We start from the raw sequence: 22515 nt of genomic DNA, 5'->3' as shown, positions 1-22515 counted from the left end.
TTGCGCTCGTATTCATTAAAGAATAAGAATTCCTGGATTTTGGAAGGTCAAGAAGGCAATGGTGAGTCTGGTTTGCAGGAGAGTGTTGGCAGCCGGATTCCAGTTCGGGAAAACCTTCGCCCCTGGGACTCGAAAGTAAAATGTATGATAAATCCTACATTCCAAAGACCAGTACAGAAAGCAGCCCGGCCCTTCTCCTTCTAGAAACCTTGTCAGGGGCGCCAGTAAATGGGGGCTTCCATTGTTTCTCGAGTACGGCCGGGCTTGCAAGGCGAGCCGTCGATTCCGATTCTGATAAAGAGCCATGGGAAGCCACAGTGGTGCCTTTGCTCTGCTTATTTCAAGAATGTCACGGCCTAATCTTCAGATACGACTGTTGATGTCTTGCAGGTTTCCAAATTTCAAATTGCCAGCCATCCGATTGAAGCAACAGTTTCATCCATGAGCCAAATGCGGACCTCTTGAAGCTCTCTGGCTTCAGAAAGCTGTCTATGGCGCTCGTAATTCTCATCCGTGAGGCCGTTGAGATGGCTGATCTTGACAGTTATCAGTATATCCGTATATAGAAGATCGGGAGAACGCACACTTACGTAAACGGTCGGAAGAAAGCCAGCAGATACCGTGACAGGAAACATCACAAAAGATGCCCGAAGGATTCTCAACGGTAGCATCCATAGTAATTCGGGAGATAGGGACTTAAACTCGCTTCGATGTTTGTGGGATGTTCGATATGACTTGTAACGTGAAGAGAGTCGGAAATGACCCGCGGGTGACGGATGCAGCGTTGAAGAGAAGTGTATACGATAGGGACGGGCTTCGTATCATAGAATGAGTCTTACAGGCCACATGACCTGGGGGCAAGTGAATGTTGGCTCGGCAGTGAATTCGGCGGCGGGTCGCCCACCATGAGAATGACCGGCCGAACCACTTTCAATTTCCCTCCCGCAACGCCTTCACAAAAGTTCTCCAAAATTGCTGTTCCATCACATAACTTTGCAGCAAGTCAGTCTCGCTTCACCCCTACCTTACCTTCTCGTCAGAACCACACTCCATCCCATCATGGATGTTGCGATCGTCGTCCCGGCCGCCCCTCCGGTTCGTGCTGTGAGTGCTCGCCCCCGTAAGTCAGCGAGGAGGTCCCGAGCCAAGATTGACCAAATCAAAAAGAAACGAGGAAAGCCCGTTCGTCACCCTGTGACCCCCGTCAAGAAGAAGCCCGCGGCACCTGCTCCGTTCGTGCGGCCCCTGATGGTATTGAACTGATGGATCATCCCCCAGTGCAAGAAGAAGAACTGACTTCAGTGACTAGTCACTACCGCGCAAAAGCGCGCGCAGGCCCGGCTCAACGGGTTCACCCGTCGAGCCCATAACCCCCTGCTGGTAAGCCCCCGCTGCCCATCACATCTATCAGAACTGAGAGCGGACGTATATTGACAGAAAGCACCGTTCCAGCAACTCCTGGGTATTCTCGCTGTCCGCTTGAGGAAGGTGCACATCCAGTCTGTGCCCACCACCAACAATAAGCTGGATCGCCTGGTGGGGCAGCTAAAATCTGCCCACATCCACTCCTAGCCATGTCATCCCCCATGGCTTTAGCACAGGTTCGAGTCCTGTTGCTTCTTCTTTCGGCCCATCCCGCCTCCTGGTCATTCCGTCACCCCATGGTCTTGTTCCACCACTCACGGATAGGGGGTGGTCTGTTGTTGTTGCCGCATAGTTCGGCGTCGTGGGTTCTTTCTTTCGGATTCCGGTTTTGTTTTTTTTCTGTGAGCGTGCCTGTCGTTCCTGTTCCCGGTGGTTGTCGGTTTTCGGTTTCTCGTTCCTGGCGGTTGTTGGTTGGGGGTTTCTGTTCCCTGCGGTTAGTGGGGGCTTTTTTTCGCCTCGGCGTTTGCTCTGTGGGAAGGTTAGGCTCCCCGACTTCTATCTAAATGTTTTGGTTTGATTAAAACATAATTTCTTAATCTACTCTAATTCCACTGGGTCATTCAAGTTCTCTTCACTTTCCCGTCATCTAGGAACAGACAGTAGACCCAGACGGCGATTCCGTAGACACTCCATGGTGTAGCACTAGACACCTATAGCCACTTCGCCATTGTCCTAGTATTTTGGCATCGGTAGAACTTACCTACTACCTATCCAGTACCAGGTAATCTACCCCATTATTTACTCGGAGCCATATACCGGATCTTCTGCCATATCCAGACACAGCAGGCGCCTATGTCCTCCGACCCACCTCCCCCGCGGCATCAACATCATCGTCGTTTGTCCGTCAAAATTTCGCCAGCCTATCAGTGGCGATGTTTTAGGCATTCATAAGCAGTTCATTCAAGTTCTAGATACTAATTCCTATCTATTAATTCCTCATTTCCTTACAGAGCATCATGATCATGCTCTCAAGGTGCATACCCGGCTGGAACCAAGGATGGAACGCCTTGGATTTCCAAGACGCCAGGGTATCTACTCTACCGAGTCAGTTACTCCATTCGAAAGGCCTCCATGCTAGATATCGAGTTGAACTAAGTGAAGTGTGAGCCATACGTGCTATTTCGATTCAAATAAAATCCGATATTAGGAATGAGATCTCTATCTTGCACCGCTGCTATGCTGCCATTGCGGCACTGGGCTGCGCGATGACCTGATTTACAATGCAAATCACATAGGCGGGCAGCGTCGCCCACCTTAAGAGGCGTCTCCCCTCCTCACAAATCTTCCCTCTCCCACCCTCTCAGCTTTTTTCAAATTAATCAATAAGATCGCTTTGAAACGGTATGTCAAGGTAATCTATTTCCCTGCCTACATACTAACGGGCCTTGTAGGTTTTCCTCCGATTCTGGAGCTGCTGTCGGCCCGGGTGGCCTTAGTGCCCTCGTGGCACTGTTCATGTCCCGCCCCAGAGCGCCAGGCCGCCAATGTGGATCGTGAACGGCACGAGGAGTGTGTAAAGGAGAAGGTGGACGCTTTCCTTCGCCAAGCCGAGGAGCAGCCCCGTGAGCCTTGCGGCCCTTTCAAGCGGGCTCCTCTGACGCCCCACAAGAAGTGCCGCAAGGCCAAAGACCAGGTACGATATGGCGTCTGGCTGATGAGCTGAGATCTCGCTGACTAGAAAGCAGCGCAATGCCCGCAAGGCCGGCAGGAAAACTCCTTTGCCACGAGCAGGAGGCTCGTCAGCATGAGGCCCAGGTCGATTTCGACACAGAGGACTCCAAGGACACTCAGCCGAACAAGTAGGCTGGCCGGTGAATTCTTCTTTGTAAAAACGTGGTTGTCCTGTTTTCGCTCTTTTTTCCTTTTGCTGGGTGGCTTGCTGGGGGTGGTTTCCGCCTTCGGAATGCAGATGTTTCTTTTGCCAGCCCCAAGGTTGGTGTTTCCATTCCTCATTCTCGTATACTATGTTTTTCTCCCCTGTCTTTCGCGGCGACGAGAGACATGACTCAACAGCAAATTTCGTAGTCGTTCTTTTTCACTGTACGCTCTAAATATTCATTCGTAGCCACTTACTCCGCTCGTCGGTAAAAAACATGTATCTTCTCCATCTTCCGAATCTATTCCAGTAAACAGTTCAATGATTCGTTTGATTGACCACTCTGTCGCTCCGGCAAACGCGAATGCTGCCGCTAATGTAGGAAGAAACATTAGCATATGCATAAGCTCAGCGGCCATATATCCAGCGCATTCCTTCCCCACCCTCCTTATACAACCCCATTCTGATCCGCAAGACCTACCTAGGTACCACTCCCAGGAAACCTTCATTTGACACCCTTCAGGCTTCCAGAAAGAAGAAAGTACCTCAAAATTGGGTCATCTAGCAAGTGAGACCACCGAAAACGCGAGTCCAATACCCAAGTCCAATACACACTCGCATGTTGTCATGATGCAGTTTATGAAGTGATCAGGAGTTAAGGAAAACTGATGACCGGGTAAAGAAAATTATATAATGAGCTTCTAGAAGAGCATAGTAATCTCGCGCTGAATAACTAGACGCATACTGCTTCTCCCTGGTCATGAATGGTGATGGGATCACCTGACATGGCCAACAAGAGAGTTTACTGAGTAGGCAGAATCGCAACTCCAAGGTGCCTCGGTTCCAACTTGGATGCTTTCTCCTCCCCATCCTCTGTCCGACCTCCCCCTTGTCCACCTGACAATCCCACGACATCCAACATCATTCGAGTTATATCAAGCTATCTTCATTTTAAATCACATCCAGGCTAACATCGCATGTCATAGTAGCTGCACGTCGACTTCCCTGTCGCTCGGACATGGATGCTCCACTCGCGCCTCGCGTTTCCGCCGCTGGGGGAGGGGACCCCACAAAACTCCCCAACAACACGAAGCCGGTGAGCAAGAGCAGCCGTCGCAACCAACGCAGAAGGCAGCGTAAGAGGGAGCTGCGGGAGGCCTCAAAGGTCGCAAAGGTCTCGAAGAAAATGGGCAAAAAGGCCGGCAAGGAAGGTGGCAAGGTCCCGGTCGCTGAGGATGTATATAATCACATTGGCGAAGGGCTGTCATCATCGATGATCAGTCTGGTGTACGCAGTACCGTGACGGATAGCACTAACAAAGAATTAGGGATCGGAGGGTATTCAGAAAAAGGGTCCCAAGGCCAAGCGGGCCCAGGGCAAGCCCAACCGCCAGCAGCGCCGGAAGGCCCTTAAGAGCGTGTGTTTCCTGCTGCCCACACAATGAGTTCTAATACTTACACATTTATCCAGCGCAGGTCTTCCCGGACCCTGGATGAGGAGATCGATTTCCTGGCCCTTCGCCTGGCCAACTTTCATCTCGGCCGCCATGTTGCTATTTTTGTGTGCCATTCCTCATTCATAAGGTGCAGAATGATGTGTCTAATGTATGGAATACAGCAGATCATTACTACCACCGGTAAGTTCGAAACTTCTTCTGCTGCAGCAAGTGGTCCCTCTCCCTCCGCTCCTTCCAACACCCGCTCTGATCGGGATTATTTCCTCCCCCGTCGCCTGTAAATGGCCACTCATTCTCCTAGTAATGTTGACACAACATGGCTGATGAAAGCCAGAACTGGAGAGAAAGGGTGTGAGACAGGATGTGAGTATTGCTGTGGTTTTATCTTTTGTTGATCCCTTTGCCTTCGGTTCCTAACCGGCCCGGATACAATTTGTCAATTTCCAATCCCTGCTTCGACTGAGTGAACATCATTGCTAGTACCATCGTACCATCCCCTTCCCTCTTTCCTCTAACGGCTGCAGTATTTGCTTTCTATTGTTTATTGTCATCCCCGAAGACGCAGTTGACACAGCAGGTGATTTCGTAGAGGGACTAAACGTGTAGGTTCACGTGTCGACTTTTTTACCGCTCCCTAACTATCTTCCGCGCTTACCTAAAAGGTATACGACATATCTGCTACATCGACCATTGCTCGCTAGCATATGTAATGATCCTCTCGCCGCTCAACTGGAAACCTTGAAGAACGGCCTTTCGATAGTCATGAAGGCTTCAGCTCATATACCACCTGGATTGTTCGCTGCGGATGCCCGATTGCCGCGGATTTACATTCCATCGTCACACTCCGTTCCGGGAGTCGGATGAGGCTCAAATAAACGAAAAGAGAATATTAAATGAACCACTGCAGTGTCAATTTTAATCACTCAACGAGATACAATTGACAGGAGGACTGCTCGACAATTGTAGGATACTACAAATCATAATAGGGTTTTCTCACCGCTGCAAGCGAGGGCACATGACCTGGGCACAGTAATTGCTGGATGCGGCGGCTGTCCACGCACGCCTTAAAAACCGTCTCTGTTCTGGCTTGACACGTCTCCACATCACCCGCTTTCCGCGTCCAGCCTCCCTTCTCACAAAGCACAAAGCTGCTCTTTGTGGACGGTGATTCCAACCCCCCTTATTCTTACTCATTCTCATTCTTCTTGGCACACAGTGCTAAATGAACAGCCTTTCTGTTTCCGCCGGTGGTGAGGGAGAAGATCCCCCCCCACCAAACCCCTCACCCTAATGCACAGTCCCGCCACGAAGACAAGGTATGATTCCCAAATCCCGTGACCCAATGTTGTGTTATTTTTGAATGGCCGCAGACCGTTGTTGTGTTTTCGATCTGAGGGAAGCTAATGAGAAGTACAGCTGGCAGCAAAGGAGGCCATGAGGGCTGGGGCCGAACTGAACAACAGCATCGACCACCTTGCCAACCGTCTTGGCAATGTCCGGGTCCAAACAAAGAAGCAGCGAGTCCGTTGCCCATCCCCTGGTCATGAATGTCCGGATAGCTAATGAACATGTTATAGAAGGCTGCCCGCGAAGCCGCTGCTTCCCCCGCAAATGTCCCGGCCAATGGCCTCCCGACTCCCTCTACCCGCACGGGTAACAAAACTCCCCGCGTGCCCAGGATGGGCAAAATCATTGCCGTGTCTGACGGGCATCACCAACGGTACGTTCGAGAGCGCAGAGGCAACACCGGCAAGGATGATACCAACACCCACCGCGCTGACCCTCGTCTTCTTAAGAGCGGTAAGAAGAACCGTCGCCAGAAACGCGCCGCTAGCGAGCCTGCTGAGGCCAACTATGCCAGCGACGACCTTCGCCGAGGCCAGCTGCTATTGGACAACCAACCGGCTGAGAATAACGGTGCCAGCGTGTCAACCCCTTTGGTGGTCCCACAGGCCCTTTTCGACGCCTTCGGCACAGGTACGCCCATGGGCGAAGATACGCCCATGACTGGAGGTACACCAAGTCTTGACTGTACTCCCATGAGCGAGTGAGTACTTTCACGTCGTACACTCACGGAGGTCAACTTTTTCAAAGGGTGTCAGGAATTGGCTTTGTTCTGGTTGTCAGGTCCTTTTTGTGAGACATGCTTGTCTCGGATGGAGGTGAGTTTAAATATCCTTGTTAATCCTTTCGTTCCCCGCATGATCCTTTGCCGGGCCGAACTTACTAGCAGCTGATAGTATTTTCGAGAAATGATGATTCTTCCGGCACCAGGTGAGTCCCATTCCCATTCTCCTAACATTCAAAAGTTTCTGTCTTCAGGTACTTGTCGTAGGCCTCGTTGTGGAGGGCAGTAATTTCGTAGATAACCGAGTGCGTAGCTACAGCGACAAAGTATCCGTACACCTTATAGATCTCTTGAACAATTGCATAATGAATAATAAAACCCATAAAATTTCAGTATGGACATCCGAGTATCCTCGTACCAACCTGTCCTATCATGTAGCCGAGGCTCTTTCCTGAAGATTCGGGCGTCTCGCGTCACGTGAGCAAACGTTGTCTTAAAGGGAGGAGTTTTATTGGAGTTGCCTCACGTTGCCCACGCTGTCTCACGTGACATCTACACCGACATTACGGAGGGCTCCTTCCTCCTACAACTGCCTCTGAAGAGTCAGTTGCTTGCCTCTGGTGGTAGCTTGTCGTCTCTCACGCAGTCAAGACTCGATTTTGTCCCTCCCACCTCCCCTCTGTATATAGAAACCAGCATTGCAATATACAGACACATTGCCTCCCTACGAGGGAGCGCAGACGGGCCTTCTCTGACGTTACGGTCTAATGCGTTTACGCATAAGACCGCAGAGACAGGCGACCCGTTACGGCCAAACTGTACACGTTTCTGTTCCCTTCTTGACTGCGAGAGGTCACCAATAAATCTCATATATATCCTGCAAAACCAACCTCCTCCATTCAACCACCGTCGACATCTGCCTCTGTTTCACTTCCTCGAGGATTGTACTCTGCCGAAAGCAGTTTTTCACTCCTTCTCACTTTCATACCAGAAATTCTTCCCGAATTCTTCACTTCTCAACATATCCGAACAACCCAGACCCAAGATCGAAACAAGGCCTGCTGATCACACTCATCCCCACTATGAGCCACGTTGACATGAATCGAGGATGAATCCTACAGGACCACATGTAGGCGTTTTTAACCTTCCTGGATGCCTATGAAGATGAAGCGGGTCACGAAACACCGTGGAGAAAGTCCCCGCTTACTCGAATTTGCGATGTCTACCTTTACTCAATCCTCCGGCGAAGAAACTTCGCCTGAAAAACGACTGCGAAATCGATTCCGATTCCAATAGCCGGTCTCTTATTGACATCCCCAGGGAGAGAGATCCCTCCTATTCTTCTCACTATACCATTGCCGTCTTCGACTCGCCAACCTGACATCTTTGTCGCGATTGAATGATCTTCTTGCCATTCTCTGTTTGGCAGAAGCAGCCGAAGGGTTACCGATACCTGGATTTTGGGGTCGGGGGATGATAACCGAGTTCAACGTCGACGGATGGGTGGCTGGAAGAAAGACAGATGAGAAAAATGGAAAGGTATGGTACTCAAAGGTTTCTAGGTCTTGCTTTCCTCTGCAGTAGTAAAGAATGACTGGAGTGACGGGTACCAGGAACGTGGTCAGACCCGGTTCAATGGCCACACTCTCAGGGTGATGAACCCGCTGCTGGTAAGTCTCCCTGACTATGCCGACTATCTGACCTGGAAGCTCACGCATATGGACAGAATGCCCCGTTCCAGCAGCATCTAGATATTCTTCCCGACCGCTTGTTCAAGGTGAACATCCAGTCTCTGTCCACCACCGGCAAGAGGACAGTCCCGCTAAGCCAAACTCCGGGAATTCGAGAATTTAGAACAGCAAAGTGAGCATCAACGACGACGAGTGGACACGCCTGGTAAGGGAATAGTTCAAATTGATCAAGGGTATTAATACCCTGGTGTGAAAGCACAGAGTCAAGCCAGTCCGAAAGATTCTGTGCGAGGTTGTTGAGGGAATGAGGAAGCTGTCAATTAACGAGGACGAAGATAAGGGTGAGGAATTGACATGCCTTGAAACGGAGTACAAGCACAGGGTGCGAGGATTGAGGGCAATAAGAGTCTGGCTTGGGAGCGTCCAGAGGCCAAAAGTGCCCAAAGGCTCCTACGGGGAAAGAGAGCACAGATGCGGGAATTGCAGCTTGAGCTCGGCCAGATGAAATTTGTGTTGAAGAGTGAACCAGGCTGCAGAAACAATACGAGCAATTGTGCTACGTCATCGAATGCATGAGGAACCTGGGCATTGATAACGGAGTGGACTGGAACCTGAGTACACTGAGTACAAATATGCTGGCGGATACAATTGACATAAACGTATTGGAACCTCGAAGCAAACAAGAAACGAGTCTCCGTCAAGACTGGGTGACCATATTTAGTACACGAGAATGCTTACCAACTGCAGTGCAATCCAATCCGGATAAGTCCAGTACTCATTCCACCATCAGAAGATCCTCTAACAATTAAAGTAAACAGTACAATCCGACTCAACAGACTCCCCAAGGCCATAGAAGTTGGTCTCACTAGTAGGCTCCTCACCATCAATATGAGTCTGAGTAGCGTACGCACCGTGGCAGTTGCTGAGAGCACACTCTGTCAGTACCTTCCAAGATGATTTCGCAAGCGTTGGAAACGACGTACCTGAAGCCACTTCCACCACACTCCGCGATCCACGAAAAAGCGTCTTCCAGCGAGTCAGAGACAAAAGTGATTAAGTCCGAGCGCACAGATTTATCACCATCGTACTTGCCGATATCATTTCCGTCGCCATCGTAGAGCGTGCTGCCGCCGCCGGGTGTGACGGTGTTTCCGCCCGAACCGAATCCCGCGGAGTTGCGGGTGTAGTGGACCATGTGCGGAGCATTGGGCCTGCCATTGCAGTTGGGAGGCCGAGGGCTGCTAGGATAAGGGTGGGAAGCGCGAAATGCATGATTGCTTTCGAAAGGTCGGAAAGATTGTGAGCTTGAAGACTTGGATGAGTGATCTTGAATATGTGATGGTGTGGATGAATGACGGACTGAAAATCAAATAGTGAGAACCTTTATATACCTTTTCCTGCTCCTCGATGACCTCGTTCGGCATGTCTTCAAAAGAGAAGAAGACCGTTCTTTCTCTCGCCCGACGTCTTTGCCCGATGTGCCAAGATTGCTTTGCAGTAGTATAGAAGTCCGTTTTAGTTTGTGCATCTATGAAGTGGATTCTAGTAATGATCATATCCTGAAGAATCTACTTCATACCTTTTTATGACCGGCAAATGCTGTAAAACGGGGCATTTGCCCCATGTTTGGGGGCTGGTTTTATGACTTGCGGCTGATTTATGGTTGGCGATCGTCTTGGCCGAAGTCCATCACATTTCGAAGGCCATGAGCTGAAGCAGAAACTATCTGCTTGTGAGTACCGATTCCCAACAATCTATCATGGCTTTTCCTTCGGAGTGTCGGGGATGTCATGCGTAAAACTTGCTGCTAAATAAAGTGTTCGTCCAAATAAACGCTTTTTTCATTGTGGCCAATACCCCAGACTGTTATAACCGAAGCTCCACAATAGTCTGTTAAAACCGATGCCCCCAAAGAACTTGCTACGACTCGAGAACGAAGGACAATGCAACGTACGTCAATGGTCGAGTTAGGGTGGTTCCTGCAGGAGGGAATTCATGCACCCAGTCAAAAACGCAATGAAGTCTTGAAATTCACGCATCGAACTTCTCAACCTCCATCACTTTGTTTGCCCATCTCTCGCCCCTTTTAACACATCATCTTCTACTCGCACCGCCTCTTGCAGTCAGTGTCATTCCCAATTACAGATGAGCATCACACAGCAATTTCCAGGGGTGCACTGGATCTGAAGCGGAGGCATCTAATTCGTCGGCGAAGTCCACCCCCCGCATCGTAATCAAAGTCCCCCGAGCCGACGATTTCGACAGACAACAGTTTTAAAACAAGTCAAGATCTGCGACATATTCGGTCAACATCCGCCATGCCATTCTGCGGTGCAGTGCTTCTACTCCACAGAAAATGCCGTTTTCCTCGAGTACATGCCAGGTGGGGTCCCCATAACCTGCATTTAACATTCCAAGCTATTGCGAAGGTTCTTGCCTGATGAAATCCTCTCTTCCAGGAACCAAGAAAACCATAGCTGAGATCGACGCACCAGCGTGGTGGCAAAACTGCAGAAACTGGAACCACTATCTCTTCGAAAAGAGTGGATGAATGACCTCGTTTAAGCCGTCGCTTTGAATCGCTCAATCTCGCGGACGGCGATCTACGACCGAAGGACGTTCTCATCGATTGGGATAGATTGAAGTTGTCGGATCTTGACCAAACGGCGGAGATTAGGACAATTTTCGAAGCTTGTACGCCTCCATGCGGAAGGTTATCAGAGGCAATGTTAAACTGCGGGGTTTCAAGGCCCGCGAATATTACAGCAACTATGGATTTGATGTTTATGGTGATCGATGACTTGATGAGGATCTGAATGTGCATGGTCCCAATCGTTGCGAGTTGTTGCAGAACATGAAGTTTCCAGAACTTGGCAGAGATCCAGTCGTTGATGAGACTATTGATGAGTGTTGGCATAACAAATATGTCAGTATAGCGGAATTGGCCGCATGCACCGAGTGTCTTCTTCCCAGGAGAAACGAGCGGGAAATGGCTGATGGCACAGATCAGAAGTGTTCATTGGAGGATTTTGCCTCTAAGAGAACAATTTGCCAGGACCTGGAAAGAAACGTGGAATTGTTTCTATGCTTGAGTCTGGCGAGCCTGAGGAACTGGGATGTAAGATAGAGTGGCACCGATTGTCTCAGAGTTAAAGCACGGCGGTTTCGGAGTAGATTGACTCATTGCATTGACTTATTGAGCAAAGAATGCTATCTTGACAGACTATACACATATATACAAGACCTGTCTACGCCGTATTAGCCTCGGCGAGGTTTGACAGTATTTACAACTTCGCTCTAGGCGAAGCAAAACTCGACCCCGAACCCTGCCCAATGGCCTCAACAATCCGATCAACACTGTTCAAAATCCACTCATTCCCCGCATCACTTGCCAACCACCTAGCCCCCTCCTCACTCTCAACATCCGCAGTCCAAGACCCATCCTCCAGCGCCTTCCGCAGTCCAAAAATATGCGACAGAACCTGGGGCGCAACGCCCGACTGCGCACGCAAACATGCAATCGCAATAATGGACGTGACAAGCCGACCAGCCGAGGTCCGCGGATTTTCCCGCTCTGGATCGGAGAGGAGGGACCCGTAGTGCGCGTTGAGGATTATGACGGGGAGGTCGGGGGTGTGAGGAGGCGAGTTTGCTGTACAGCTTTTTCTCGAAAGGTCGGTAGATTGAGGTCCAGAGGGAGTGGCCGCGGTTTGCGATGTTGGTTATGTTGGTCGGTGTGGGTGTGCGGGTGGGGGTCGTAGAGAGGCTGTCGCTGATATTCTCGGGCAGACTTGCTTTGAAGGCGTTGAGGTTGTTTATTGTTCGCGGAATGCCGTTGAAACTTATGCACTTTAGCCCGATTTCGCGCATTAGCTCGGCGATTTCGAGGTCGTTGTTTGCTTCGACGGAGGTGAGGGTGAAGAGGGCGGCGAGGGACTCGGGGGAGTTCATTGTCATCGTTGCTGCGGTCTACACCGTGTGAGCCTTCCAATCCCTGCGACGAGCAGCTGCAACATCTCCAGGCGCTTACCGACAGCGCGAGCCAGGACGGCTGCGAGACATTATGCGCCTTGGCAGACTGCTGGATGTCCTGGTAAATAGCTGTAATATTCTTCGGCGCCGGCAGTGTATGCGGACGAGCTGCCGGGCTGTTAATCAGCGCCTTCAGGCTGGCCGAGAGCTTCGACATGTTGGCACTGGCACCGACAAGGAGCTGTCGAGGGTAAAGCGGGCGCTCCTCGGGAACTTGGCCGGTCGGCCTCGGCACTCAGAAATGCGCGCCGAGGGCAAAGATACCAACAATACGTAAATTACGCGTATATCTGATATCATTAGTAATAGTCTGACCAAGCTTCGCTAGTCCGGGGAAAGTGCGGGGGGACTTGCTTGGCTGCGTTCCCACTAATGTCACTTGGCTGTGGAGCCAATACGATCTCTGTCGGCATTCGCAGGGTTCGCTGGAATTGTTCAGGGCAGGCGTCGGCGCTAGAAGTGCAGCCCGAGCTCGCCTTTTGTGTCCGCGCGGTCGACAGAGTCCTCCTTTCTGCATTTTACCTGTACCCTGCACCTGCAACTTGCACCGCATCGTCCTAAGAACCTCTAGTATCATGGATCCAAAGCCCGTCGCTGCAGAGCTGGAAGAGAGTAAGGTATACGAGAGTCCTCTCAATCGCTTTGGCGATGAGGTGCATCAGCAGAAACTTGCGCGAAGGATTCTGTTCAAGCTGGATACGCGGTGAGATGAGCCCCTTTCGTCACCCCTTGACATGAGCGCTTAGCTAACGGGGGATAGGATCCTGCCGATGCTGGCATTGCTTTTCCTCTGCTCTTTTTTGGATCGTACGAATGTCGGCAATGCAAAGATTTATGGGCTGGAGAAGGATATCAATATTTCGGATCAGCAGTATGACGTTGGGCTTACGGTTTTCTATCTCACTTATGTCTGCAGGTAAGCAACTCGCAATGGAATTTTTTTTTGACAACACCCCTTGGGTACATCCACATGCTGATTATCTAGTGAACTGCCGAGCAACCTCGTCCTGAAAAAGGCCTCGCCGAAGATCTGGTTGCCGTTTTTGACCGCGCTGTGGGGAATTATCACAATGTGCTTGGGGTTTGTGCAGAACTTCGCTCAGTTTACGGCCGTGCGAGCATTACTCGGCATTGCAGAGGGTGGATTGCTTCCAGGAATGGTATGTGCTGCTGTGATATCCTGTGGAATCGACGCTGACGTCAACAGGTCTTGTACCTGTCTGCATTCTACAGACGAGGTGATCTTGCTCTGCGCATTGGCCTATTCTACACGGCTGCGTCTTTGTCGGGGGCTTTTGGAGGTGAGCAAGCCTTCTTTGGCTGGTTTTCTATTGACAAATACTGATCGAGTTAGGTCTTCTTGCTCGTGGACTGTATGAGATTGGTCCGCGTGGCGGGCTGGAGGGTTGGCGATGGATTTTGATCATTGAGGGACTGCTGGTAAGTGCTCTCCCACTACAGGTTGAGCTCTAAGCTAACAATAAACAGACATTTGCTGCTGGCGGCCTCAGCTTCGTTGTCCTCCCGAATAGCCTGGAGACTGCCCCCTTCTTGACAACCGAAGAAAAGGAGTTCGGACGAGACCGGCTTCTGCTTGACAATCCCAAGAGCTCGGATGGGTAGGATCATCCCCCATCTTCCTACAATTCCCTTCACTTACATCTGCAGAACATTAACTGCCGAACACGACGGCTTCCGGTGGTCCGAAGTCCGCCGCGGTATCCTCGAGCCACAGGTCTGGTTCTCCGCCACCGCATACTTTGCAATCCTATCCGGCCTCTACTCCTTCGGCCTATTCGTACGTTCCCCCTCACAGCCGAAGATCAGAATCTAACAAGCCCAGCTCCCCACAATAATCGAAAGCCTCGGCTTCGCCAAAGATGCAAACGAAGTCCAGCTCTGGTCTGTCATCCCCTACGCCGTCGCCGCAGTCCTCACCGGTGAGTCCTCCCTCCCTTCTTCTTCCGAAAATCTTATACTCATCACGGATAGTTCTGGTTGCCTTCGTCTCAGACCGTCTTCGTCTTCGAGGCGTAGTCATGCTCTTCACTCTCCCCATCGCCATTGTCGGATACGCCGTCATCGCGAACATCGATAATCCCCAGGTCCAGTATGGAATGACCTTCCTCATGGCGACGGGAATGTATGCTAGCGTTCCGTGTATCCTGGTATGGATGTCGAATAATTCGGCGGGACATTATAAGCGGGCGACGACCTCGGCATTGCAGTTGGCTATTGCGAATTGTGGTGGTTTTGTTGCTAGTGAGTCGCCCCTTTTGTCTGCTCTTCGTTTACGGTCTTGGTATTGATGAGTCTCTAGCTTTCAACTATCCTTCGCGTGATAAACCTTTGTATCATCGTGGACATACGATTATTCTTGGGTTACTGGTTTTTGCGTGGTTTATGTGAGTCCCAGCTTCAATATCGTTTTGCTTTTTCGAAATTCGAATGCGCGGATACTAATACTCGCAGGATCTTGTTCAATGTGCTCTACTGTGCAAAGGTAAACCGTGACAAGCGGAAGGGCAAGTACGATCAGTACAGTGGATATAACGATGATCGTAACCCGGAATTCATCCTGGTTCTGTGAGACGATGCTTATATAACGGGAGATTTCCAGAAAGATTATGACACTGGTGGAGATATGATAGTACATCAAGAATGAATACTTGATAATGGCCGAAATTAAGCACATCAACACCCTCTCTCACAAGAGCCCTCCAAACATAATTCCTAACCCCAACCGACCACTACGGCATCGACCGGTACGGTACCGAACCTTAAGTCCAAGGTGGTGAGCCGTGCGAATCTGATTCCGCAGCTTAGCCAACTGCTCCTGTAAGATACGGCTGAAAGACAGTGGCCCGATTGTTATGGGGCGTTGGGATCATCACCACCCCGTTTGTAGAGGTCAAGTACCCGCTTTTGCGGAGGGTGGTTAGTATTTCCATCACGTAGGGCCAAAAATTTTTCGTCTTCTTGTTTGAAGTCGATGAGTAAGACCAGGGACTGGGTTGTACATGTTACGAAGATTGCGACCGATTCGTCTGCTTGTGGTTGTGCTTGGGTTCGTAGTTCGCCCGGTGTGGAGTGGAGGTATCCAGATCGGGATGGTATCATATGTAGGTTATGTTGGTTCAGCATCTCCAGTACCTGAATTTGTTCTCCCAGAGCCGGACATTTCTTGCTTCGAACCCGACAGAAGTGAGGTTCGCCTCACTCCCGCATCTCTGCCAAGCTTCATCCTGCCACCTTGAACATATAACCTTCATGATATGGTGGTTCCAAAGAATCAGCCACATTAACGAATGAAGTACAGGGAGGTTAGCGCCTGAGAGCCTGACCAACGAACCAACTCCACCACCTTTATTGAATGAGCCCAGTTTACTTCTTTCATGTGCTTGAAGGCTTGAACCGGCCACCTACCCTTAGGAACAAAGAAAACATATACCTGGAAATAGCTTGAGTTAAAAGAAATCGTCATAGCTCCTCCACCATTTCCTTTAAAACCCTGGAACCACTAAATTTAGGGTGCTGTTACAAGGACGCCCCCCACGCTGAGTCACTCCCGTTTCTGCACCTTGACCGTTTTTCTGCCTGGTTTCTTCGGTTTCTTCCGCATTAATGCCTATTCAGGTTTAGCTCACTTCAATATATGGTTAGTCAACTATTCAGCATCTGTTTTCAAAACATCGGCAAACTGCTTTTCTCGCGCATTTGAACGACACAGCTACCATGGCTCTTTCAGGCCTAAATGCTTATACGTCTGATTCCGATGAAGCTGTCGATGCAACTGCTGACGCAGCACCGGCCACCGATGCCCCCGACATGCGTTCCGAGGCATTACTGATGCCTCTTCCTCCCTAGATCAGCAGTTCTCAACCCCAGAAGCAGCAATTGATGCAATCAACGAACTCGTAGTGCCTTCGGGGTATGCAGTTGTCAAGCGCCGCAGCAAGAAATCGAAGCGAGGGATCGTTAAAACAGTTACTCTGCAATGTGATCGCGGAGGTGAATATGTACCAGCTGTTTTGGAAAATGTCCGCAATGTGACGGATGAACCTGGGAATAGTCTCGCCTCGTGGAAGGGTGTTTGAGGCATAATTTTTGGTCGTTTGCACTACGCGTTTGCTGGTGCGCGTTTGCTGGGTACTTAAGCCCTCTTTTTCTGGCGGACTTTCTTTCTTTCTCCTTCCTTCTTCATCTTCGAGATTCTCGTCTGTAGGCACCGAATGAATCTGTTTCTTTCGAACGGCCTGTAACACGCAAGATGAAGACCAACACATACGCTTGTGGGCGTAATTTCCAGGTTACGCTACGCCTACAACCTCTGCGCTTGGAGACCCCATGGAAGCTTACAGTGGAGAATCAATGGCATAATGATCACGAGCCATCAGAAGCATCTGTTCATGCTGTACATCGCAAACGAGAGGTTGCAGAGAGAGAGGCATTTATCAAGACACAGCTCCATCTCCAGATACCGACACGTCAAATTCTGACTACTATCACAAATGAGAATCTATCCTCATGTATCATTGCTGCAAATATCAACAATCTCCGTGCAAAACTCAACCGTGAGTTCCTTAATGGCCGTACCCCTATCCAGGCACTGCTTATGGAGCTTCCAACCAATGGTGAATGGATGTTCCGTACGGAGCTTGATGATGGAGGTCATCCTCTTGTTCTATTCGCAATGCATAAAGCCAGCCTTCAGATGCTAAAGCGTTATCCCTGAGTTCTCTAGATGGACTGCACATCTAAGACGAATCGATATAATATGTCATTACTTGATATAATTGGGTTTACATGTACTGGCGCCTCAGCTTACCTTGGTTGGGCATTTGTCAATGATGAGAAAGAGGAGACATATGATGTGGCTCTCAGGTTTTTCTTGGAGAGATATATGATCATATCCGAGCCACTTCCATGGAATCTGACCCTCGGGACTTCTCTCCGCTGTTGCAATCCGCTACAATCCTTACCGATAAGGAGCCAGGCCTGATCAATGCAATTCATAGAGTGTGACCGGAAACCGATACGATTATCTGTATCTGGCATGTGAATATGAATTCGATGAAGAAGGCCCGTCCGTTAATCTGCAAATATATCGCTAATATCCGAGAAGAAGGGCTTGAGGCCACTTATGAAGGTATTGCTCTTCCACTTGCAGCTCAGTTGACTAAGAAAGAGCTCGACGACGCTCTTGTCAAGATCGCTGATAAAGGATGGAATAAGATGATGAAGCGATAGAATCGCCTGATCTATGCGTCCTCACAATCAGAATTCGATACTGCCAGGGAGCGGTTCCAGGATACCTATAGTGCGCCTGTTTATTCGACTCTGTAGGATTATATTCGGAAGGAATGGATTGAAGACTGCCCTGAAAACTTCCTCAAGATGTATACTGATCAGTATCTGCATCTCGGTGAGGTTTCTACCTCTCGTACAGAAGGCTCCATTGGCTGTTGAAACAAGACCTACATGTGTCTACAAAATATCTACTCCCTGTTTTCGATAACTTCAAGGATGTTATCACCCGGCAATACAGCAAGAGCAAGAGTCAGATTACAAGTGAGCGAGATCGCAGGCCAACAAGGAAGCTGCATTCAATTTTTCAACCAATTATTCGGCACGTTTCTCTCAAAGTTATCAGTTATGTTGAAGAGACGTACAACAACTACATTCCTGCGGCAGAAGGCAAGCCTTCTATTCCTCCTGGCTGTTACTGCAACTCAAGAAACACATCTGGATACCCTTGTATCCATGTCATTGTTAAATGCATGGAGGAAGAGAGGCCATTTAGCCTTGAAGATTTCCACCCTCAATGGCATCTGTACAAAATTGGCCAAGCACCACCGATTGACCCTCTTCTCTTAGTGCAGAACCCTCGTACAGTATGCCGCCGAGGTCGACCTGCTCGCCGAAGGAATAACCTTAAATCTCGGCCTATACAGCAGCCACCATCAACACCGGTAATCCAGGCTCCAGAAACGCAGCGGACATCTCCGGACCCGCTTACTAAACCGCTTACACCTTTTGAACGCTCAACACAACGTGAACTGTCGGCATTTGAACACATACTAGCTGCAGAACATGGCCGTGGCCGAGGGAAGGCAAAAGGACATACAGCGGCTAGCCAGGTAGGAGTAACCTCAGGCACCAGGATGCAGACCCGGCGTAGGGGTTGGAGAGCTGTGGAAGTCGAGGATGTCGAAGAGCATGTGTGAGGTAGTGCCAGCAGCTTAGATGCTGGCGCGGTTATTGGCTCGGATGACTCGGAATTCGATGGTTAATATATGTAAATAGCGTTCATACAAATTGACCGAGAAAAGCAGTTTGCCGATGTTTTGAAAACAGATGCTGAGTAGTTGACTAAGCATGATATTGAAGCCTGCTAAACCTGAATAAGTGTCAGCAATCGGGGTCTATGACTCGTCTTAGTCATGTGCTGGACCTCGATTGACGTGGAAAGATGAGATGGGTGAGAACAGCTAATATTCAGAGATGAGAACCTTCAACTGCCTAACTAGCTAACGTTGGAATCAATCTCATATAAATAGACCAAAATAGAAGCAAACAAGCAGACAAACAATATAAGCGAAAGCGGGGTAAATTTCGTACTTTCCCCTTTACACACGAGCTAACTCTCTTATTCCCCAGTGAGCTGATCAGGATTACATTACAGCCTTAGAAGTCAGGTGTTGAACTACTTTGACTTCCAACAATAAGTTAGTTAGGCATTAATGCCGAAGAAACCAGGCAGAAAGGCGGTCAAGGTGCAGAAACGGGTGTGACTCAGCGAGGAGGGGGGCCCTCCCTGTAACAGCACCCTAAATTTATCCGGTCTGTTTCTGGAGCAGGAAGAGGTGATGCCAAAGAAGCGCGAAAGATGAAACAGTATGCAAGGAGAGGTCGCAGGGCGCAGGCAAGCACATTCAATATATAAATGTGAGACATGAAACATCTCCCCAAAAGCCACCAATCCAAAGCAGTGAAATCTTATATCTACGATACCGCTCTCCAAGTTCCAAATGTCCCAAAGATCAGCAAGTTCATCTGGCCTTCCCTTCATAAGATGGGGTACATACCCAGCACACATCACCAGTCATTTCCACACTAACAGAAACAGACGCTAAAAAAGCAGAGAATTGGTTCATCTCCAAAACAGACCTAGGTTGGAACGAGAAGTGCAAATTGGTTCATGATATTGAAAATGCGTCTCTAGAATGCGCCGACGGGTTTCGCGGAGACGAGCGGATGTGTTTTATGCGAGCCTTTGGAAAGCTCTTACCGGATAACTTGGAGAAAACAAACTACGTGACTAAACGCAAGGAGTCCGAGTGTCCGGGCTACTAGGACTACTTTTACAACTATGTCCGTTGTGCTGATTGCATGAATGCAATCGAGTATTGTACAGTAGTTTTCGAATTCAAGTTGACCACTCACTCTTTAGACTTAATTCCCGGAAAATAAATCCGAAATACACTAATCCTGTTTGGGGTCACCGCTTTAATTGTTGGGCAGAAGTATGGTGGTAATGACCATGCCTCGTCCAAGGACGTATTGTAACTATACCGTAATTATACATCGAATCCCCTACTGTAGAGACGCTTTGTAGATCTGCGCAGTAAATTACCCCACAGATGGAAGTTATATTCATTAACCCTTTTCTGGTGTTCTTGGCATTAATATTGTCGTCACAACCCTCTTGCATCGAAGATTGGCTCCACTTGAGCCTACCCACTATCTCATTCGCCTACAAGGATTACAAAACTATCTGTTCCAGCTTGTTCCGACAGGTAACTATAGAATTTGAATAATTATCTAAAAACAGTTTACATGGCCATGCCTATTCTCTTAACTTCTTTAACATTAGCTCCTGGAAGCCCCGCATCGCCTGCTCTTCTTTCGTCTCGATCAGACTCCCTCCAATCTGAGTGATAAATCTATCTAACTTTTAAGGCTGGCCGGCCCTTTTCATAATCTATGCTCCGTAATTAATATTATTTATGAGCTTGATCGGGATGAAGAACAGCGCCACGGAAATGATGACGTAATGTGGCGTAGCCCAAAGTTCGGCTATATAGTTGATGCTCCACCGCAAGAGTGGAGCCAAATGATCTCTCGATTCTGGTCACATCGCGGTCCAAAATGCGATTGCCTCCAACATTTCTACAACGCGAGGACTGGGATACACCTATTAATCGGAGCGTGCAGACCTGGAATTATGTGTGCCAGTCATTATGCATCTTTTGGATGTCCGCCTTCTTTGGTATCCGCCTATATACCCGGCTTTTCATTGTCCGTGGTTTTGGGAAGGAGGATTGGACATGCTCTATAGCATGGTTCCTTGGTGTCTGCTACTCTGTTATTGCTATCATCATGGGACGTTACGGAGGAGGTTTGCATTACTTCGACGTCCCCGTTGAATACCACGTTCCGTTTGGAAAGACTGTCTACGTGACAATGGTCATGTATGGACCGACCGCATATGTGACTAAGGTGTGTCTATTATGGGTTATGACTCGCGTCTTCAGTCCGGTCCGTAATGTTGTCATCTTTATCTATATCTTTATAGGCATTATGCTTGCCTATTACATCCCAGTTCTCGTCGTGAAGATCAGGATCTGCAGTCCGATTGCTAGATTCTGGGACACAAATATTGATGGCACATGTCTTGATCAGAAATCGATTATTCTAGCCGACGCCGTCATCAGTGTGGCAAGCGACTTTGCCATTCTTATTCTACCGGTACTATTAACTATAAACTTACAAATGTCAACCAAGAAAAAGATCAGGGTCGCGGTTGTCCTTGGTGCAGGTGGATTTGCTGTTTTGGCTAGCATCATCCGCCTCGTGCTTATTGTCGTTACCGGACAGTCAAAGGATATTACTATTGCTTTCATGAGGATCAATATGCTCGGAAATGCCGAAGTCTCCATCGGAGTTATCTGCACATGTTTACCTGCCCTTTTGACCTTCGTCAGACACATCGACCACGAATACCGGAGCAGCAGAACAACCCGCACTTCTGAACATAGGATGGTCGAAACACGGAATGCAGAGCCAGCCGAAGACACCTGGATGTATATCGCACAGGAGAACTCAACGATCCGAACAACTATCCAGGGGGACATCAATGCTCCGGAAGTCTCGGGCGATTTGCCAGCCGACAGCACAAGTATTACAAGAACAGTTGATATTTTAACGCATGTGCAGTCGGAATAATATGACGAACTGACGAAGTGGTCAAATACCACTAGCACACTTCGGGATCGGCTTATTCATCGTTCACGCAATTTCCACCTAGAGACCCCTGCGGTCGCTCAACCGATCTTAACAACCTTCAATCTATCATCTGATTCTATTTGAATATCTTCAGTACTAGCCAGTACATCAACTCCTCATCCTGACATAATATTAGATGAGAATACGAGTGCCGAAATGAGCAGTTGATAAGTTTGTGAAGTGTTGTTTTTGTTCGTGGCATAGCGTCATGTATGAAAGGCTGTAACACGGCCTGAGGTCATTTCAAGGATCTAATCCTATGCTATTTTGTCTCTGGAGGCATCTCCGTGCCGTTCTTTAGACCAACCTTTTACGACAAAGGCTCTTCTAATGCTGGAGATAGTAACCATAGCCTGAAATTCATCCCATGCCATAGGAATACAATTATCTCCTCGAGATAGAGGCCGGTTTTCTCAGATAGATGATCACTGAGGATTTCTATTATTAGGGGCGTCTCAGTTCGCTTCCGTCCTACTCGGGTTTCTGGTTCGTATATGCCCCCAAATTGTCTCAAGTTTTTACGGGAACTGATAATGGTCTGCCTGCTGCGTTCAGCCCATTCAGCCATGCCAGATATGGTGAAAGATTCACTCTCAGAAATAGATCCTCGTCAATTCAATACAGAATTAGAAAGACTTCCTCTAGATTTATACTAGGTCTAGTATAAGGAGTCTGTGACAATCTATAAGTAAGATGGATCGCTAGTAGCGAAGAAAACGGCGGCATCAACGAATAACAA

At 49.0% G+C, this 22515-nt stretch overlaps 8 protein-coding genes across 8 annotated transcripts; 6 read left to right on the top strand and 2 right to left on the bottom strand.

Annotated features, from left to right (window-relative positions):
* Positions 1–1059: 1059 nt before the first annotated feature.
* N7532_001215 (uncharacterized protein) lies at positions 1060–1263 on the top strand (the record flags this gene model as incomplete). The annotated part of the gene is made up of 1 exon (XM_056613709.1): positions 1060–1263. The coding sequence occupies one exon, from the start codon at positions 1060–1062 to the stop codon at positions 1261–1263; it is 204 nt and encodes a 67-aa protein (XP_056478750.1).
* A 2996-nt stretch (positions 1264–4259) lies between these two features.
* Positions 4260–4544, top strand: N7532_001214 (uncharacterized protein; the record flags this gene model as incomplete). Its single annotated transcript, XM_056613708.1, has 1 exon — positions 4260–4544. The coding sequence occupies one exon, from the start codon at positions 4260–4262 to the stop codon at positions 4542–4544; it is 285 nt and encodes a 94-aa protein (XP_056478749.1).
* Positions 4545–6131: 1587 nt separating this feature from the next.
* N7532_001213 (uncharacterized protein) lies at positions 6132–6748 on the top strand (the record flags this gene model as incomplete). The annotated part of the gene is made up of 2 exons (XM_056613707.1): positions 6132–6218; positions 6275–6748. 2 exons carry the CDS (start codon positions 6132–6134, stop codon positions 6746–6748), a joined length of 561 nt encoding a protein of 186 aa, XP_056478748.1.
* A 2506-nt stretch (positions 6749–9254) lies between these two features.
* Positions 9255–9651, bottom strand: N7532_001212 (uncharacterized protein; the record flags this gene model as incomplete). The annotated part of the gene is made up of 2 exons (XM_056613706.1): positions 9255–9378; positions 9440–9651. 2 exons carry the CDS (start codon positions 9649–9651, stop codon positions 9255–9257), a joined length of 336 nt encoding a protein of 111 aa, XP_056478747.1.
* Positions 9652–11740: 2089 nt separating this feature from the next.
* Positions 11741–12645, bottom strand: N7532_001211 (uncharacterized protein; the record flags this gene model as incomplete). The annotated part of the gene is made up of 3 exons (XM_056613705.1): positions 11741–12028; positions 12051–12425; positions 12487–12645. The coding sequence occupies 3 exons, from the start codon at positions 12643–12645 to the stop codon at positions 11741–11743; spliced, it is 822 nt and encodes a 273-aa protein (XP_056478746.1).
* Positions 12646–13063: 418 nt separating this feature from the next.
* On the top strand, positions 13064–15078 carry N7532_001210 (uncharacterized protein; the record flags this gene model as incomplete). Its single annotated transcript, XM_056613704.1, has 11 exons — positions 13064–13191; positions 13249–13404; positions 13474–13648; positions 13696–13789; positions 13843–13928; positions 13977–14107; positions 14157–14286; positions 14332–14428; positions 14481–14750; positions 14809–14893; positions 14961–15078. 11 exons carry the CDS (start codon positions 13064–13066, stop codon positions 15076–15078), a joined length of 1470 nt encoding a protein of 489 aa, XP_056478745.1.
* Positions 15079–17552: 2474 nt separating this feature from the next.
* Positions 17553–17738, top strand: N7532_001209 (uncharacterized protein; the record flags this gene model as incomplete). The annotated part of the gene is made up of 1 exon (XM_056613703.1): positions 17553–17738. The coding sequence occupies one exon, from the start codon at positions 17553–17555 to the stop codon at positions 17736–17738; it is 186 nt and encodes a 61-aa protein (XP_056478744.1).
* A 2901-nt stretch (positions 17739–20639) lies between these two features.
* On the top strand, positions 20640–21716 carry N7532_001208 (uncharacterized protein; the record flags this gene model as incomplete). Its single annotated transcript, XM_056613702.1, has 1 exon — positions 20640–21716. The coding sequence occupies one exon, from the start codon at positions 20640–20642 to the stop codon at positions 21714–21716; it is 1077 nt and encodes a 358-aa protein (XP_056478743.1).
* Between the last annotated feature and the right edge of the window lie 799 nt (positions 21717–22515).

The sequence above is a fragment of the Penicillium argentinense genome (genome assembly GCF_028826775.1).
Source record: "Penicillium argentinense strain IBT 30761 chromosome Unknown utg000002l_segment0_segment0, whole genome shotgun sequence".
In the NCBI taxonomy this organism is placed as follows: Eukaryota; Fungi; Ascomycota; class Eurotiomycetes; order Eurotiales; family Aspergillaceae; genus Penicillium; species Penicillium argentinense.
The sequence above is the reverse complement of the archived record's forward strand: the minus strand, read 5'-3'. Positions and strand labels throughout refer to the sequence as shown.